The 18272-nt window shown below is 45.4% G+C and overlaps 1 protein-coding gene across 2 annotated transcripts; it reads right to left on the reverse strand.

Annotated features, from left to right (window-relative positions):
• Positions 1–5973: 5973 nt before the first annotated feature.
• On the reverse strand, positions 5974–18272 carry frrs1a (ferric-chelate reductase 1a). Of its 2 annotated transcripts, none has more exons than XM_076015449.1 (17): positions 18161–18272; positions 14319–14523; positions 13690–13832; positions 13492–13586; positions 12446–12590; positions 11634–11753; positions 11352–11423; positions 10664–10762; positions 9555–9705; positions 9255–9368; positions 8782–8897; positions 8595–8681; positions 8367–8464; positions 7237–7295; positions 6799–6942; positions 6656–6708; positions 5974–6313 (listed from the first exon to the last, which is right to left on the reverse strand). In XM_076015449.1, the coding sequence occupies exons 2-17, from the start codon at positions 14521–14523 to the stop codon at positions 6221–6223; spliced, it is 1794 nt and encodes a 597-aa protein (XP_075871564.1). In that variant the 5' UTR covers positions 18161–18272; the 3' UTR covers positions 5974–6220. The 2 variants fall into 2 exon arrangements, with proteins under 2 accessions (XP_075871564.1, XP_075871565.1); XM_076015450.1 differs by lacking the exon at positions 18161–18272 and adding an exon at positions 15917–16060.

An 18272-nucleotide genomic window follows, 5' to 3' on the forward strand; every position in this document is an offset into this window, starting at 1 on the left:
AGCGAGCCGACGGTTGGCGGCAAGCGACGGCGCGTGCGAGAGAGAGAGAAGGGGAGAGGGAGAGAGAGGGGGGGCGGGGGGGAGAGTTGCGGATAATATCGACGCGCGCAAACAATATGATGTCGGCGAATTGGAGCAGAAGAGATATAATCTATATTGGCAACAATGCTGTAGTCTCTCTCTCTCTCTCTCTCTCTCTCTCTCTCTCTCTCTCTCTCTCTTTCCCCAACTACCTGCGCGCGTGCGTGCACCTTCTTCCGGTGGCCTATATGGAGGCATGATGACCATTTTAATAAGTGGGCCGTGGGACCAAAGGGAGGTCGTCCTCACCATCACTCAGAGTTTCACTGCAATAGAATCACACAGCTCTTCAGCTTGCATTGCTGTCAGCAAGAACATTGAGAATTTGATTTGGCTGGGCCGACACGGTGGTGCAGTGTTCACTTCACCGCAAGAAGGTTGTGGGTTCCATTCCGGGCCTGGGACCTTTCTGTGTGGTAGTTTGGATGTTCTCCCTGCGTCTGCTGGGTTCTATCCATCTTCTCCCTGTGTCTGCTGGGTTCTCTCCACATTCTCCATGTGTCCGCTGGGTTCTATCCACGTTCTCCCTGTGTCTGCTGGGTTCTCGCCACGTTCTCCCTGTGTCTGCTGGGTTCTCTCCAGGTTCTTCAGCTTCCTCCCACACTCCAATGTGAGGTCAATTGAAAACTCTAAATTGTCCGTAGGTGTGAGTGTGAATGGTTGTTTCTATGTGGCCCTGTGATGAACTGGCGACTGGTCCAGGGTGTCACCCTGCCTTCACTCTAAGACAGCTGGGAGAGGCTCCAGCAGACCCCCAGGACTCTGAGTTTAGGAAGGAGCAGGTATTGAAAATGGATGGATGGGATTTGTATTTCTTTTAGCTGATTTCCATCATCTCTTGGAACCCTCATGTAGGATCTCACGTTGTTCAGAAACATTAATGTGGTGTGATGTGGTCGCTGTACCGATCTGTCGTGGTGAAGAAGGAGCTGAGGCAAGCTGAAAGCTCTCGATTTACTGGTGGATCTACGTTCCCACCCTCACCTCTGGTCAAGACCTTTGGGTAATGACCGAAAGAACGAGAACATGGACACAAGCGGCCGAAATGGGTTTCCTCCGTTGGGTGGCTGGGCGAGGGCACCGTTAGGGACAGGGTGAGGAGCCCAGGGAGGAGCTTGGAGTAGAGCCACTGCTCCTCCACAGCTGAGGAGGCTCGGGCCTCCTGGACGCCTCCCTGGAGAGGAGGTCCAGGCAGGACCCACCAGGAGGAGACCTTGAGGAAGACCCAGGACACCCTGGAGGGCCTAGGTCTCTGGGCTGGCCTGGGAACACCTTGGTGTCCCACTGGATGAGCTGGAGGAGGTGACTGGGTCCAGGGAAGTCTGGGGGTCTCTGCTGCCCCCAATTGCAGCCGTGTTTCACTTTCTATTTCACGGCAACGTCATCCTGGCCCGGGTGGCCCAAAGAGGAATCGATTGAAAAAGACATGAATTCCTGTTGATACGCTAGAGCGTTCCTCACGGATGAGACCGTGACATGTGGAGCAGGCATACATTCCCGATACATTCTTTATGCATATGAAGCGACCGACTCCAAGCGTACACAGCAGCTGGATGGATGGGATATTAATTCCAGACGGCTGCAGATTAACGAAGACGGGATGCGATGATCTATCTGGCACGTCGGGTTAGACGCGGTCCCCAGGCGACGCTCCCTTCACACCAAGAATCAATTTACATCCTGAAACCAAGTGACTCCAACATTACCACGGAACACGTCATTAAACTTTAAGCACTGAACAAATGCAGCTTTTACCCCCTGTTATCTCATGCAACTCCCTTCCTTCTCCTTCCTTTCTCTTTGTCTTCCCTTCATGTTTCCTCTTTTCCCCCAACAAAAGCTTTTGACATGTGTTGTAAAACAGTATTCCAAATATTTTTCCCACCACCATGATTGCGAGCAGCAATGGGCCCTGCTTGCGTGGTGACCTCCAACCTCCAACACTGACTGACAAACCGTGCATCTGTCTTCCACAGACGAGGCTGCTGCCAGGGCCAGCAGATTACAGACAGACAGACAGACAGACAGACAGACTAATAAGAGACGGGATGCAAAGCTGCGAGTTGACCTTCAGATACAGAATCATTATTGAACTGCCACCAAACAGGACTGTTGATGTAATGACTTGGGCTTTAATCTGCTGACAATCTGCTATTAACCCTTCAGACAACTTAAAACTACAAATTGTTTTTTTTTTTTTTTTTTTTTACAGCTTGGGGAAATTTCAACGCAGTTTCATTTGTAACCACACAAATGCAATGCTACAGATTATTGCAAGGTGTATTTCTGTATTGCCTCTGGTAGGACATGCTCGACAATCAAACCTCGAGTCCAGTGGATGTTGTCCCAAGTAACAAGACTCAGCGCTTGAATGGAAAACTGAAATCCAGCATTTCCAGTAAATCATGTTTCAGTGTTTTCCACCGTTGGGCCCCGATGAACATTTGACTTTTGCTTGAGCTGTGTGTGCACGATGTGCTCCTCAGCCTGAACGCCAAAAGCTGAATTGAATCCGTTCAGCGCGGGGAATATGTTAAACTACGAGCGACAACAGTTGCCTCGGACCGAGGCAGTGTGGTTGCAGTGCACATGTTGTGCCACATTCTGACATTTAAACAACACACATTGCACTGGAGGGGCTGTGATTACATGCATTTATTACCGCTGGCTGTAGTCGTCAGAAATGTCAGGACGCAATTCTGTGGGAGGGAGTTAATAGAGCCGGAAAAAGAAAAATGGACTCAAATGTTCTGACGACGGTTCATGCTGTCGATGAAAGCTTTGTTTTCGCTGCATCGCAGGCTCCACTTGGTGAGATGAAGGTCGAAGCTTAACTCCCCCCCCCCATCGTTCATTCAGAGTTGACATCAATTCTATTTCCTGTGCTACGCACTCACCAGTCGATGATGCCACGGGTGGAACTCCCTCAAGGTTAAAAGACTCAACCCAGTCAGTGCCTCTGTAGCCTCGCTCGCACTCACAGAGAGACTTTCTGAACTCTGTCACGGGTCGCTACAACTTTAATATGTTTTAGTGAGATGTTATCTTTTGGATTATCTGTCTTTTCTCTTGCATAACTATCTAGCACATCATTTTCAGAGTGCCAGTATACACTGGAGCAGCATAATGTCACCTCAGTGTCAGAAGCCATCTTCTGGACATTTAGAGCTACAACAGCTCAGTGCTCAGAGAGATCAGAGACACTGGATATCATTCACAGGCCAATTTAGTGGGAGTGGTTTGGTTTATTTTTTTTTTACTTTGTATGTCATTATTATTATCATTAGATTTTCTGTAAGTTATTATTATGTCTTTACGTGTATATCTGTTTTGTATCTCGAGATGATGCTTTTAAAATGATGCTGCTGAAGCGACTCTGCCATTAGCTTCAGTTATGTTGTTTTAATGTAGATGTTGTTATCGCGATAATTATCATAACAATAATAATAACAAGCATTACTTGACTTAGTTTAATAAGTCGATATAAGGAAGCATTACTACGTGGTAGGACAGGCATGGGCAAGCTACGGCCCGGGGGCATTATGTGGCCCGTTAGGCTTTTTAATTTGGCCCACAGAACTTGAAAGAAATGATATTAATATTCAGTAAGTTATAAAATAGCTGTATTCATTTCAATAAAGAGCTATACACCCTGGTGGGGTTTCAGAGACACTGATTTGGTTGCAACTTTGCTCTTGTTCATCATCAATTGACATGAACAACATATCTTAAAGCTCCACATCCCAGGATAGACTGTTTCCTCCTATGAGGAGGCTCACCAAAACACTCCATCCATCTGCTGCTGCTCCGCTACCCCCCCCTCTGGCACATGTTTACAACCCACTGTGGCCCCACCAGTCAAACAGTTTGCCCCCCCCCCTCCCCCCGGGCTAGGAAAAGCCATCAGTTCCATCCCCAAGGTCCTTGTCACCCAATCAGAAGCAGGTAATTCTGGTCCCTCTTGGCAGCAGTGAGTGCAGTGCTGTGGTGGAGCGGCAGGTCTTTACATGCCCCCAACATCCCCGCCTTAGTGGTTAGTTTAGCCTGACCTCAGTAGTCAGCAGGTGAGCTCAGGTGCAGTTCATCGAGACTGTGACGAGGCTGTTTAATAACAACGTGTGAATGGCTTTAAGTTGCTTTATTGACCTTGGGAACTTCTGTTTTTGGTGGCAGCACATTTTACCTTGCTGTGTTGTGATTTCCAGTGACTGTCCCTCTAAAATAATTCAGACTGAATTCATATTGCACTCAACTTTGCACTTTGCACAGCTGGGGGGCACAGATTCCACACCAGCCCAGCGTTCAGCGCAGCATCCATGTTTCTACCTCCGAAACATTTTCAATACTGAGCACAGTTCCATGTTCTTAGTTAGATCTCTGTTCTCTTTGCCAAGCAAACCCATTGGAAAACTGGAAAAGTACAAAATCTGATTTTAGACAACAACAACTGCTACACAATTTCACTTTGCTCTCATGCTGACGAAAGAAGAATTTCAATGCGGCGGCAGAGCAGGTTCACCAGATGTCATAGTCTGGTTAGACATTAAGCCTGCGGGGGTGAAGAACGGTCAACGCACAGAGTTGTGGAACTGGCCGGACACAGAAATACATCAGTATGTAAGCACAGTACAGTAAAGAATGAAAGCGCTTTCTTACCCAGTGAATAATATCAACTGTGAAGGGTCCGCAGCAGAAGAGTGGGAAAACAAGTTTTCTTCCTCCTCATCTACCACTTCTTCATCTTCTGCTGCTGCTGCTGCTGCTTCTTCTGCTGTACAGTATTATGGTCTGTCCCCCCCCTTTATACCCCCTCACTCTCTCTCTCTCTCTCTCCCTCTCGCTCTCTCTCTTTCACGGACACATTGGAGTGTCAGCAGGGTGCATATTGAATCTGTGTGTGTGTGTGTGTGTGTGTGTGTGTGTGCGTGCTGGCAGCGGCGGCAGCCAATCAGAAAACAGCGGCTTTGGTGACATTTGTGGCACCCACATGTTCAGCCTCACCCTCTCATGCTGACACACTTATAGGATGTATGGTTAGTCACAATAGTCTCTCTCTCTCTCTCTCTCTCTCACACACACACACACACACACACACACACATACACACACATGTTAAGCACATCTGTCATCTGCAACCATCTTATCCAACCGTTCAGAGGATTAGCGATTTTTTTTAATTTTTTTTTTCTCCTTTTACATTGAAAGTCAACGAGATCACTTCCTGCTGGCTCCTCGGTCGCCTGCCAGCGTGGTTGCATCACAGGGATTTGGTACGATTGGTTGCAGCGGTTCAACGGTCCTCGTCTTTCACGGCAGTCACGGAGAAGCTGCAATTTGAGATATCATACAAATTTACATGCGGCATCACGTTGGGGTGGGGGGGCCGGGGAGGGGGGGGGGGTGGTTAAGAATGTTATGTAATCTGCCGATGTATAATGTGATGTCACAGCAGTTTAGCCTCTCCACTCGGAACGGCTACAAATAGCAAACAGCGTTGGGTGAAGGCCGATGTTCCCAGGTTTAGACGCTGCTTTCAGGGCGCTGATAGATGACTCCGCCTCCGCCTTTTAAAAAAACATCCAATGTGAACTTTTCACTTTCACTGGAGAGGAACAGCAGAGCGGCAGCTGGACGGAAATAATACACTGGAGCCGATCATCGTCCTCGTCCAGCAAGATCAGCGCTGACAGCTGCGCTGCACGTGCACCTTGAATTGCACTAATTCACGGCGTGTCTGCCAGTGGCCAAACAGCCTAACGTGCACGTTGTTCAGAGGACGTGGGAGTACCTGGAGAAAACAGGTACTCCCACAGAACGTGCAGACAATGACGGCGATGACGCTCCACTGGCACTGCAAAGTCTGATTTGCACACTTTGGATCTGACTTGGCAATCATATGCGGTGTTTATTTAATGCACATTGATGTTCTGTGTAAGTAGATTATCAGTACAGCATTAAGATTGGAATGTAAATTAAAAAAAAAAAAAATACCAACAAAAAAACAGAACAGCAAAACATACAGTAAAATACATTTGATTTCAATAAAAAATAAACAGTTCCTTTTTTTTTACTGGATATAAACGTCAATCATTTTCTATTACTATCAACGATAGGGACATTAAATCACATCAGGTCAATGCTAAATGACAGTGATGGAATGCAGCAGCGCTCCCAGCAGAGCAGTGTTGCCCAGCACCAACACTGCCAAGATGAGAGACTTGATGATGGGCGTCTGAAACAGGAAGTAGACGTCAGGTTAGGAGGGATGCTGTCAATCACTAGCAGGTTCACTAGGTTGGTGGTCAGTGTCACACACACACACACACACACACACATTTGAAATGTCGTATGGTTTGGTCTGTCAAAAATGTTATAATTGTAACAAGTGATTATGATCGTGCTCATAAAGCATGTAACTTAGTGTAGAAGTATTCACCTCATCAAAGTGAAGTAAATGTACTCAAGTACTCAAGTAATCCACTGAAGTAATGTAATCCTACTTTGTTACTTTACACATCTGATACAGATAAATAATGAAAGAACATCAAAGCATTGGTTTGGCGGTGGTACTGACCCACTTGGCCAGGCTGGAGCGGTCAGCACACTGGGAGTCACTCAGTCCGAGCACTGGTGGGTCACAGACAAGGAGCATGGTTCACTCAAGAGTACCATCGCTGCAGACCAACAGCACAACCACCTCGGTTCCAGCAGACTCACATCTGTTGACGCAGACGTGCTTGTGCACGAGGAGGAGGATCCTCAAAGACGCCAGCCAAGCCACGTAGCCAATCAGAACATGCGTGGACCCCGGCTGGGGCAGCAGGAGCGACGCCTGCTTCATCCCCACAAACATGGCGGCAACTGCAGTCAAACGCGAAGAGTCGGCTTAACGATGGATTGATATTGAGTGTGGAGTCTGTTTGCTCAGTGGAGCAGGTGGAGCAGGTGGAGCAGGCTCCAGCCGCTGGCTGTCACTTTATGCCATCATAGAACTTCTCACAACAGAGGTGAGGATGAAAAGTAAAGCAATGCCAGGGAACACAGAGTCTATTTGAGAACCAAAGGGTTCGAAGAGGGAATTGTGTGTGATGAGTGCCAGCAACATGGCTTCATGTCATCTAACTTCATCAACAGTCCACTGCGTGGAGAACCAACCTGCCATGATCTCAGTGCTGTAGCCGACTCCCCAGTGAGCCCAGTTGAAGATGAATCGCCTGGGGAGAAAAAAAAACAACACGTCAGTAATAGGAACACCAAAGACACACATTTCGTGAATATAGTCAAAATTTTGTGAAAAAAAGTCTGTGTATATAAAAGGCAAAATTTCGTGAAAAAAGTCTGTGTATAAAAAGTCAACATTTCGTGAAAAAAGTCAAAATTTCGTGAAAAAAAGTCTATGGAAAAAATATGAAATTTCGTGAAAAAAAAGTCTACGTATAAAAGGCGAAATTTCGTGAATAACGTCTACGTAAAAAAGATGAAATTTCGTGAACAAAAGTCTATGTATTAAAAGACAAAATTTCGTGAATGTCAAAATATCGTGAAAAAAGTCTATGTAAAAAAGATGACATTTCGTGAATAAAGTCAAAATTTCGTGAAAAAAGTCTGCGTATAAAAAGGCAAAATTTCGTGAAAAAAGTCTGTGTATAAAAAGTCAAAATTTCGTGAAAAAAGTCAAAATTTCGTGAAAAAAAGTCAATGGAAAAAATATGAAATTTCGTGAAAAAAAAGTCTATGTATAAAAGGCGAAATTTCGTGAATAACGTCTACGTAAAAAAGATGACATTTCGTGAAAAAAGTTAAAATTTCGTGAAAAAAGTCTACATAAAAAGGACAGAATTTCGTGGAAAAAAGTCTACGGTCGGTATAAAAGAAAATAAAAATGTAACTTCTGAGAAGTGGTGAGTTCTATACAACACAGCCTAGTGTTCCTATGCATTGGCTATGTTGCAATGCAGTTAATAAATGCTGAAATTATGCAACAAACAAGAAATGATTCCTTCACTTGAAATCTAAAGCAGACAAAGCTGTCAAGGTTTAAACGACACCACATGTGCTTCACAGTCGTGCCAGTCCAGAAGTAAATGTTTTATTCATAATATAAATACATGATATATTATTTGCAAATGATATCATTCTTATGTCAGACAAACATTCAACCAGCTCCTCTGAGTAAAGTCTTGCTGTCGCTGGCTTTGGCTCACATGTGACTCGAGGAAAAACCTCAGGTCTTGAGGGGCGAGGGAGGTGCAACAGTCACATGAGGTGTCAGGTGGGCAGCTCACCTGCTCGAGTCAGGTGACGGCCTGAACGCAGCCATGATTGGCTGAGTGAGCGACAACACCAGCACACAGCAGCCGAGGTACGGATGAACATCTGCACGCTGCACACACAAGCAAGTACTTTATATACAAAGTGCAATAAGGACACAAATCTCCCTCTCTCTCTGTCTCACTAAATAAGTGTGTGTGTGTGTGTGTGTGTGTGTGTGTGTGTGTGTGTATTTACTGTACCTTACTCCAACCTCTCCTGTAGAAGAACGGGAGGCAAAAAGCTGCGACAGTTAAAGCCACAGTCAGCGTCATCAGTCCTCGATGAACCTGCACCAAGACAACACGGGGAATTGACAAGCATTCACGTGTGTGTGTGTGTGTGTGTGTGCGCGTGTGCACGAGATATCGTAGTTTGCGTGATATCAACCTGGAACCAGATTTTCTGGCCGAGCAGAGTTTTGTCAGGCCACTCAGGTTTATAGAAGCTGGCGATGAAGGTGCCAACACTTCCTGTTAGCATCCAGGCTATCAGCATTAGCACGCCTTGAGAAAAAGACAAGACAACAATGTTGTGTGTGAAGGTTCTCAACCATGCAGCTCAGTCTACTGGACCAGAAAGGAAGCTATCTTTTGTTTTACCCAACCACACAAACTACTTTCTGCAGAGCTGGCAGCTAAAAAGTGTTTGATGCAAGTTTCTCATCCAGAGCTTTTTAACCTGTAGTCTTCCAATATTTCTTCATTTCAAAGAAAAAAAAAAAAAAAGTTTTCTTCATTCCTTAAAATCACTGCGTCCCCTCGTTGATAACATCGTGTCTTGGCATTTCATTCAAGTAGAAAACTCTCAGTGAGCGTTATGTAAAATATTGTTATGGGAAAATCAAACAACAGCAAACAAACCGTGCATTTTCATGATAATGGGACTGCGGGACCCCAGCAGCACTTCGGGGCTTCCAGTGATGAGCTTCTTCTGTGAGCTGATGAAGGGCTGACGGCCGTGTCTGCTTATTTTACCTGAATGAAAATATTCATGTTAGACAAACCTTTGTGTTGGCAATCTGTCCAACACTTTGTAGTTACCCAGAGGTGTGGAATAATAAACTCTTTTTTTTACATTATTTGATTTGCTTAATCTGTAAATTTAAAAATCCCAGTCCGTCCCTTTTTAGTCAACAACCGTTTTGTTCAAGAAGAACAAACCGTGCTGGGCTTGTCCACTCGCTAGAAACAGGAAGTAGTCCTGGTCCAGATCGAAGCGGCCTGGTTCCTGATGGCTCACTTTGACCCTTCGACTGAACCGGCACTGCATGGCGCCATCTGCCAGGCGCCACGACACTGACGCCAGAGCAGACTGCAAACACACACACACACACACACACACACACACACACACACACACACACACACACACACACACACACACACACACACAGGACGAGTTCAGGGTCTATTTAGAAGCTGTTTAGAAGCTATTTAGAAGTTTCCATGACAGTCTTTTCGCAAAATAAAAGCAATATTTCTAAAATTTCTCAGAGCACAATTGCGACTTGCATTGAATACTGTGACACGCAAAAGCCATAATTACGGGATTGCGATTGCTTTTGTTTGTTTACGTGTGTTTGCTGTCAAGAATGGGTTTTTTTCTCTTTGATTACTTGTAGAAAATTTTCTGTCTACTCCTCTGTTGTCACGAGTCACAAGTGTTTCCATGATACTTTTGCAATATAGCTCTATATGGATACTTCTGAAAAACCACCTCATGAGAGTCAAAACCTTTGAGCCTTGTTTGAGAGGTTTTTCCAAGCGGAGCCGTTCCCCTCACCAGGTTTTATTATGGCCATGTTTAGGTTTGGTGCAGTTCCAGGGGTGCTGGAAACGCAGCTGGTGAGAGTCCGATGGAACACGAGTGTCCACTTTCTTTGTAAGATTAAAATCACATTCTAAAATATCCATTAAAATCCCATTTGTGGTGGGAATGCCTTAAAGATGTCTTTCACAAACAACACTGTTTCATCATAAACATTATCATACATTTTATGCATTGTAAAATTCAGAGGCTCTTTAACAGCCCAAAGCAAAATGCTTTGCTGCACTGTGTCTTTATGAGGTCAACAGCCACATTTCTAAAAGCAATTAAATCCATCCAGTAAGTCGTGCCAGGTGACTTCCTCGTCCTGTTTTACATACAGTGTGTGTAGCATATCCTTCACATACGATGTATGCAACACAACAGACGGGGAAAAAAAGCAGAAAATAAACCATTTCAATAAACCAACATGTATGTTGTGCAGTGACAGAACGTGTTCGACCTGAGTCTGGTTTTCAGGGTGTGTTCGTCCACTGACAGAGGCTGCAGACACTGACACTCTGTCACCATCTTTTAGACAAAGGTAGACATCGTCATTGCCCTACACACAGAGAGAGAGAGGGAGAGAGGGGGGGGGAGAGAGAGGGAGAGAGAGACAGAGTGAGAGCGGGAGAGAGAGAGAGAGAGACAGAGAGAAAGAGAGAGAGAGAGAGGGAGAGAGAGGGGGGAGAGAGAGAGGAAGAGTGAGAGAGACAGAGAGAAAGACAGAGAGAGAGAGGAGAGAGAGGCAGAGAGAGAGAGAGAGAGGAGAGAGCGACACAGAGAGAGAGGGAGAAAGAGTGTGAGAGAGGGAGAGACAGAGAGAAAGAGAGGGAGAGAGGGAGAGACAGAGAGAGAGAGACAGAGACAGTGAGAGAGAGGGAGAGACAGAGATAGAGAGAGAAAGAGAGGGAGAGAGAGAGAGGGAGAGACAGAGAGAGAGACAGAAGGAAAGAGAGTGAGAGAGAGAAAGAGAGAGGGAGATCAATGAATTTCCATTCAATCAATGTTGATTTGAAGAACAGTGAAATGTCTCAAAGCCAGAAGCTAGAACTCAGTTTGGGTGTCGCCCCAACTGACAACATTGTGTTATTTTGCATAATGTTCATGTCAGTTACTGTGAGGGAGCCGTACAGGATGAGCTTCCTTACCATCCACGTGTCCCAGGAAAGTGCAAAAGAGACGTATCCTTCTGCCGGCCCACTCAGCTCAAACACAACAGACTGGGAGAGCAAGGGTTTCACAGTGTTATTGAAAATGTCATCCGAATTAGATGCAATATTTAGCTTGGGCGTGCATTTATGGCAATGAACCTCACAAACCCTCTGGGCAATGGAAGTTATAATTGAAAGTCTTGATTCCTTTTTAAAGTAGAGCCAAGTTCTTTCATCGTTTCATTGAATTCAACAAATGGGATTGGTTAAAACTCAAACTGTTTTGTCTGGTCCCTCTGTGGCCATGGACAGGAAGAAGCAGCGTGGATCAGTTTGTGGGTTACATCCTGGAGGATCTAGCACGCAGGATTTGCTGTGTCCACATCCCTGGGAGGAAAACTGGAAGGAGAATATACAGAAAAAACTTAACTAGCACACAAGAAGATTGCACCCACGCCCCAGTAGTTGACTTTAGCTCGTCTTTAGCTCATCCACCCCCAACCCCCCCCTCACCCCGCCCACGCCACCCCCTTACATGCCAACAGAGGGGAGAATTCTCGGTTATAAATTCACAGCATGGTTTTGGTTGTCTTGTCTTGCTGCTGTTTGACAGGTGTGTAATTACTTAGCTCATAGTTTTAGTTAATGAGGTCAATGAGCTGGACTTGACATGCGTGTCCAGGTGTCTAATGCACTCTGGCTCTAACGACGTGACCAGCTGAAAGCGACAGCTGAGCATCGGGCCACATTATCTGCGTCATGTGACCTGGTTATAATTACGCACGCTAATATTGTGCATATTCAGCTTCAATCTCTAACAGTTTTACAGCACTTAAACCTGCGGCTCATACTATTCACATACAATAAAAGCCATCATATGTGACGTTTTACTTGGTTGACCATGACCAGCTGTGTGGAGCTGTCGGGGTGCTCGTCTCAGAAAGACTTTGAATTAGTAACAGTTAGGTTACTGATGAGTGCAAACGGTCTGTGCCCTGCCCAGGAACCCAACTGTCCGACCACTCGACTTCAGGCACTACAGGCTTCAGTGATAATTGTGTTTGTGAAAAGCAGAGGAAGGGGGAACTCACAGGCCCGGGCAGGATGGACGGCGTGGTGGTTTGGACTGGAGGTGTTGTGTGCGACTGGGTTGTCAAAGGAGGAGCACCGCGCTGACTGATGACTGGTCCAGGCAGCTTCACCCAGTACTGATTAAACTCAGCAACAACACTCACACTGCAGGGTGAGGGGGCAAACACACAGGAGCATTGCAATGACATGGAATAAACCTGTTGTGTTGTTTACGTGTACTAGTGGCCGTAGTGGGCATACAGCTTGGTAGGGAGGTGCAAGCTGAAAGATGTCTGTGATTGATACTGGATGCAGACTGAGGTGCACCTGTTTAATCTGTTAGGTAGTTTACAAAGTGGTATTGTGTTACACTGGAGAAACTATTTTCCATCCGTTCATCTTCTATATCCGCTTCTCCTGCACTCATGGTCGCAGGCGGCGGAGCCTTTCCCAGCAGCACTACAGCAGGTCCACACCTCCAACCTTGGAACCTGACCGTTTATTGCAGAGTCACAAGGAAAGACAAACAATCATTCACACTCCTTCCTAGTTATGGGACAGTGGGAGGCAGTCGGGGATCGAACCCGCAACCGTCTTGCTACTGGCAGCCAGTGCTGACCTCTGTGAAGCGACTTTGTCCCCTTGTAATGTCTAAATGTTAATCCAGGCTCCTCCACTCGTCATGAGAGCACCTACTGTGTGTCCAACAGCTTCTTCTTCCTCTTCTGCCTTTCACACGCACACCAATTATCCATAACCCACGTGCTCAGAAAAAGCTGTGTTTCCATGACCCCCTAGAACTGCTCCAAACCTAAATATGGCCATAATAAAAACTGGTGATGGAAACGGCTCCACTTGGAAAAACCTCTCAATTATGGCCAAAGAGTTTTGACGCTCTCATGAGGAGGTATTTCAGACAGTCGTATCACAACAGTCTCCTAGGAAACACTTTTTTCACATTTAGTGAACTCAGTCGACTTTTCTGACCAAAGGAAAATGGCTGCCAAAAAAGGAAATACTAGCAACTTGTGTTTGAAACCATTCACTGAGAGAGAAGCCAACTCACAAAAACTGAACATAGTCAGGAGCGTCCACAGGAGCGTTCCAGACGACAGCAACCTCGGTCTTCTTGGCGTCGCTCCTGTGGCTCACTGCTGAATCCTAGACACAGACATGGGGTTCATTTTCAGAAAGGGCCCTTTTGTATTCGCTATTTCTTTATTATCACCTCCGAATTAGTTTGGGTTTGGCTGGGAATGTATACCTGGTGTTTATGACAGGTGAGCAGCTGTGTGTTACCCGGTGAGGTGAGTGTGAAGGTTCCAACCGTCGCAACTGAACCCCAATTGGCCGCATCTCTGGCCTCGAGAAGAAATCCCTTAAAGTAGGACTTTCCAGAGAGGATGACTGAAAGCATTAGTCACAAACCAAAAAGCAGGAGTTCAAACAAATATAACTCATTTGATTTCTTTATGTGCCATTCTGTGTGCTAGCTCTGAACATGTCACAGGCTGCGTCTCCATGACCCCTAGAATTGCACAAAACCTAAATATGGCAATAAAAGAAAACTGGCCATGGAAACACGTGAACTTGGAAAACCTCTCAAATATGGCTAAAAGTTTTATTCGCTTTCAAAAGTGTCATGGAAACACATGTTCACATTTAAACCTCACTGGATGTGACGTACGGGGTCACATGATAAGTTCTCTTCAAGTAGCTGCTCCAAAACACAGAATGTTTTGGTACCTCCATCCTCCTCAAAGTCCATATGTGCTTCACACCATTCAATGGAAACACCTGCTAATCACAATTGGACTTTGGCAAAATTTTGGAAGTATCGCTTTTATTTTGCGTAAAAACTGTGATGGAAACGCAGCCAGTGACATCAGTTACCTCTGATGCTGTCCTTTGGCCTGAAAGTGGTGCTGTTTGTCGCTAGCTGGTAGGGGCTTGGGGTGGTTTCCCCTACAGATCCATGGCGGGGCACCATACTGTCACAGGACTTGGTGACCTTGCCATTAGCATAGCCGTCCGCTGGCGCCCAGTTACGCACCAAAATGGAGATAAATAGAAGAGAGGGTAGGCCCACAGGAGACATCTGCAGAGTGTTGGACAAAGTGTTCTGTGGTGATCATGCAGGAAGTTTTGCTTGACAAGGAATCGGTACAGTATGGATTAGGGATGCAACAATATTCTGTATTTTACCAAACCGTTCGGTAGGCCCCGTTCGGTCCGGTACACGACGGCAAACAACGTTATTTCTGGACGTTTCGGCCAGTCACAAAACTTTATCAAAACGCACACATTGTGTAAGTAGATCTACGAAAGAGCCGCCCAGCCACCCTACGGAGGAAGCTCATTTAAGCCGCTTGTATCCGCGATCTCGTTCTTTGGGTCATTACCCAAAGCTCATGACCATAGCTGAGGGTGGGAACGTAGACCGACCGGTAAATGGAGAGCTTTGCCTTTCAGCTTAGCTCCTCACCATAACAGATCGATACAGCACTGCAATCCACCTGTCGATCTCGCGCTCCATCTTTTCTGAAATACTTGAACTCCTCCACCTGAGGCAGGGTCTCTCCACCGACCCGGAGAAGGTAAGCCACCTTAATCTGGTCGAGAACCACGGCCTCGGACTTGGAGGTGCTGATTCTCATCCCAGCCGCTTCACACTCGGATGCAAACCACCACAGCGCACAATGGAGGTCCTGGCTGGATGAAGCCAACATGACCACATCATCCGCAAAAAGCAGAGACACAATCACGTGGTTCCCGAACCGGACCCCCTCGGGCCTCTGGCTGTGCCAACCCAAACATCTCTCTTTGGGAAAACTAAGTAGAATATAGCAGCCCGAGATAATAACCATCGTCCGACTATCGCTAATCTGAAACCTCCTTGTTTGTTGTTGTCTGACGTCTGCGTCAGAACATACACAGGTTACATAATATATGCATTTGCCTAGCATATCAACATCAGATCGCAGAAACCATTTTTCCAATATTAGCGAGTGTAATATAAAATAATAGTGAAAGTGTCTTGACTCGGCTGTGAGTGGGTTAAAATTTTGTTCATTTGTGTTGGATAGTCATAAATCATATTTAATGTATGCGGTTTTATGTTTGTTTAATTTGATATAAAAGGTAGATTAGATATTGAAACCATATTATTACCGTGGCCCAAAAACTGTGATGCATACAGAACCGTGGGAAAATCGTACGGTTGCATTCCTAGTGTGTATTGTTACCCCTCTGAATTCATCAGCACTTATGTTTGATGTGTTATCGGAGTCAGACTGAGATTGTTTGGACATTTGGAGAGGAGGGACAGTGAAAATGGGGAGAGGGATGCTGAGGTTGGAACTGGCCAGAGGACATGGATTTTGTTGGCATGAGAGAAGAGATGGAGGCAGATGATCTGCTGGGATGAACGCTAATGGGAACAACTAATGGGGAAAAGATGATCCCTAAATGTAGTAATCACCCTCTGTCACCTTTTATGCAGCTCCTAACAGCTCCGTCCATTACACTTTGGCATTTGGCCTGGAAAACTGTTGATGTGGTGGCAGGTGCACTGTCACACTGTCTCGAACAATGAGTGGCAGTGTTGTGCAACCTGAGCAGCTGGAATGCTCCAATCTTCCAGGGCTTAGCGATGTACACCCTTTGGTCTCACTGAGAAAAAATTACTCTTATCATTGCATTGTAATTGTAATGAATTATTGAAGAAGGTTGTCAATCATCTTCCTCTCTGGAGTCAAAATAAGATGTCTTTGTTTCTGCCCCTTTCCCCCTTTATTCTGTTGTTATTCTACCTTTACGAAGACATGGAAGATCTGATATTCCTTCTACTTAACTTTTACAACACAATGTTACCAAAGCCACTAGATCTGTTTTCCTGAAAGTATATAAATGTGAGCCTTGATATGGCAGCAGTCCTTACCCCACTCAGGTGACAGTCGCTAACATCCACTTTCACTACATCCAGTAAACGGATGGTCCGTCCGTAGCTCACTCACTCACGACAAAACCATTTCATGAGAAAGATTTCAAAGCCAAACTCTGAAACAGCTGTTTTTTAGTCTCTGTCTTTCTTCTCCTCCTCATTGGTGAATAAGAGCACACAGCAGAGGTGTTAAATTCCCTCCAAGCAGAGTTGCCGGGATTGTTGGCTTCTCGCTCAGGTGCACTGAGCGGAAAGGTGGTTGTAGGCGGGGCAACAATAAACCTCTGAGGAGAGAGACGGGACGTGAAACTACCATCGGAGGAGGTGAAGCTCAGGTTGCAGTCCCGGAGGGGGAGGCGGGGGGAGGACGAGACAAAGAAAGATTCAACAGAGAGAAGTGAAGACTCAAAGCAAAGAAAAATCATTTTGCCCTCAAAGATCCTCTTGGTCGCATCTTCACAGAATGGAGCGCAGCAGTAAGTTGGTAGTTTTTCACGATAAACCAACTACATGCATTCATATACAACAATCTAGGGTGAAAATTGCATGGGGTGCCAAGTATTAAAGTTCCACCACATATTTCTACCTGATATGATTTGAATACACTTTTCTCTGACACGGCTCACTGCTCATCTGTTGCTGCTTCAAGGGGCTTTTTTACGCAAAAGAATTGTCGATAACTTTGTCATTTGCGTGTGTTCTCGACATTTAGCTCTCACGTTTAGATTTGGATTTAACAAGTTTACACCTAACATTGTCATTTAGAACTCATATTTAACATTTCCATCAAGTCTTTACATTTAACACTCACATTTAGCACTCAAATTTCAATTTAACATTTGTTTTTCTCCCACATTTGGTTTCACAGTGATGAGGACTATGAGCTCTCCCCCCCCTCTCTCCACCCCTTCTCTCTCTCTCTCTTTCTCTCTTTCTCTGTCTCTCCCCCCTTCTCTGTCTCTCTCTCTCTCTCTCTCTCTCTCTTGCTATTGTGCCACGACCTTCAACAGCTCCACCCGCCACACGTCCAAAGGCTCGTCGTAAATAAGCATATATCCATACCTAAAATGAGCATTTCAGCCTCATATTTACAACACAGTCAGTACTGCAGTACTCAGTAGTAGTCAGTAGTTTAGTTTAGTGTGTCTATAGTATGGACAGCAGTGACAGATTTTTTTTTTTTTTTTAGTTTGTCTACAGTTTGTGTATTCTGTGTTTGTAGTTTTCTCTGAGTTAATCTGTTCTGCTTGGAGTTAACTTCTGACTTTATTGTTCTGATTCATTTTATCTGAGTCAAGCTTTGCAGAAAGATTGTCCACACACTGCGCTAAGCATCAATCACATCATTCCAAAGGGGCCAATAATCCTGGAAATGATTATTTTGTTGTTTCAATTTCAATTCCAGTTTGTTTTTGCTCAGCCACTAACACGTACACTGACAACTACACATCTGATCAAATCTCACAAGCTTCCCCTTTGTTATGACACCAGAATTGTTCAGCCTGCTAAAAGCAAGAGAATCATGGAGAGCATTTAAAATGAGACTTTTGGTCTTTGGAAAGGAACGCAATCTCAGGTCACCTGGTAGGAAATCTCAGGTTACAGCCTTTGTGTGAAGAGCAAAAGTGAGAGAAAAAAAATACAGCAAGGGAGAGCAGATTAAATGTAAACAACTGACAGCAATCACAGACAATCACAGTAAAACCCTCTTGTGCGAACCACAATAGCCCCAGCTGAAGTAGGAAGACATGGTTTGTGCTCAAAGGTTCAGTGGAGCTCAGGCTGTACTCACCCCTTGACCGCATGGAAGGAAAAACTCACAAACATTTCCAAGTGTGATACATATGGGTGAAGTGTCATGAGTTATTTCCACTGTTCCAATGTCCTCTCTCTCTCTCTCCTTC

This window comes from Nelusetta ayraudi, unplaced genomic scaffold (assembly GCF_046127955.1).
Source record: "Nelusetta ayraudi isolate G7.1 ecotype Tasmania unplaced genomic scaffold, CSIRO-AGI_Nayr_v1 ptg000190l, whole genome shotgun sequence".
Taxonomy (NCBI): domain Eukaryota; kingdom Metazoa; phylum Chordata; class Actinopteri; order Tetraodontiformes; family Monacanthidae; genus Nelusetta; species Nelusetta ayraudi.

Excerpts from the sequence above, each read along its gene's own strand:
- frrs1a (XM_076015449.1), bottom strand. The coding sequence starts at position 14,523 with ATGTCTCCTGTGGGCCTACCCTCTCTTCTATTTATCTCCATTTTGGTG. Across the intron at positions 9,706-10,663 it reads ACCCTGAAAACCAGACTCAG|TCTGCTCTGGCGTCAGTGTC; the intron begins GTCGAACACGTT and ends GTGTGTTTGCAG. Across the intron at positions 8,465-8,594 it reads ACAGGAGAGGTTGGAGTAAG|CGTGCAGATGTTCATCCGTA; the intron begins GTACAGTAAATA and ends TTGTGTGTGCAG.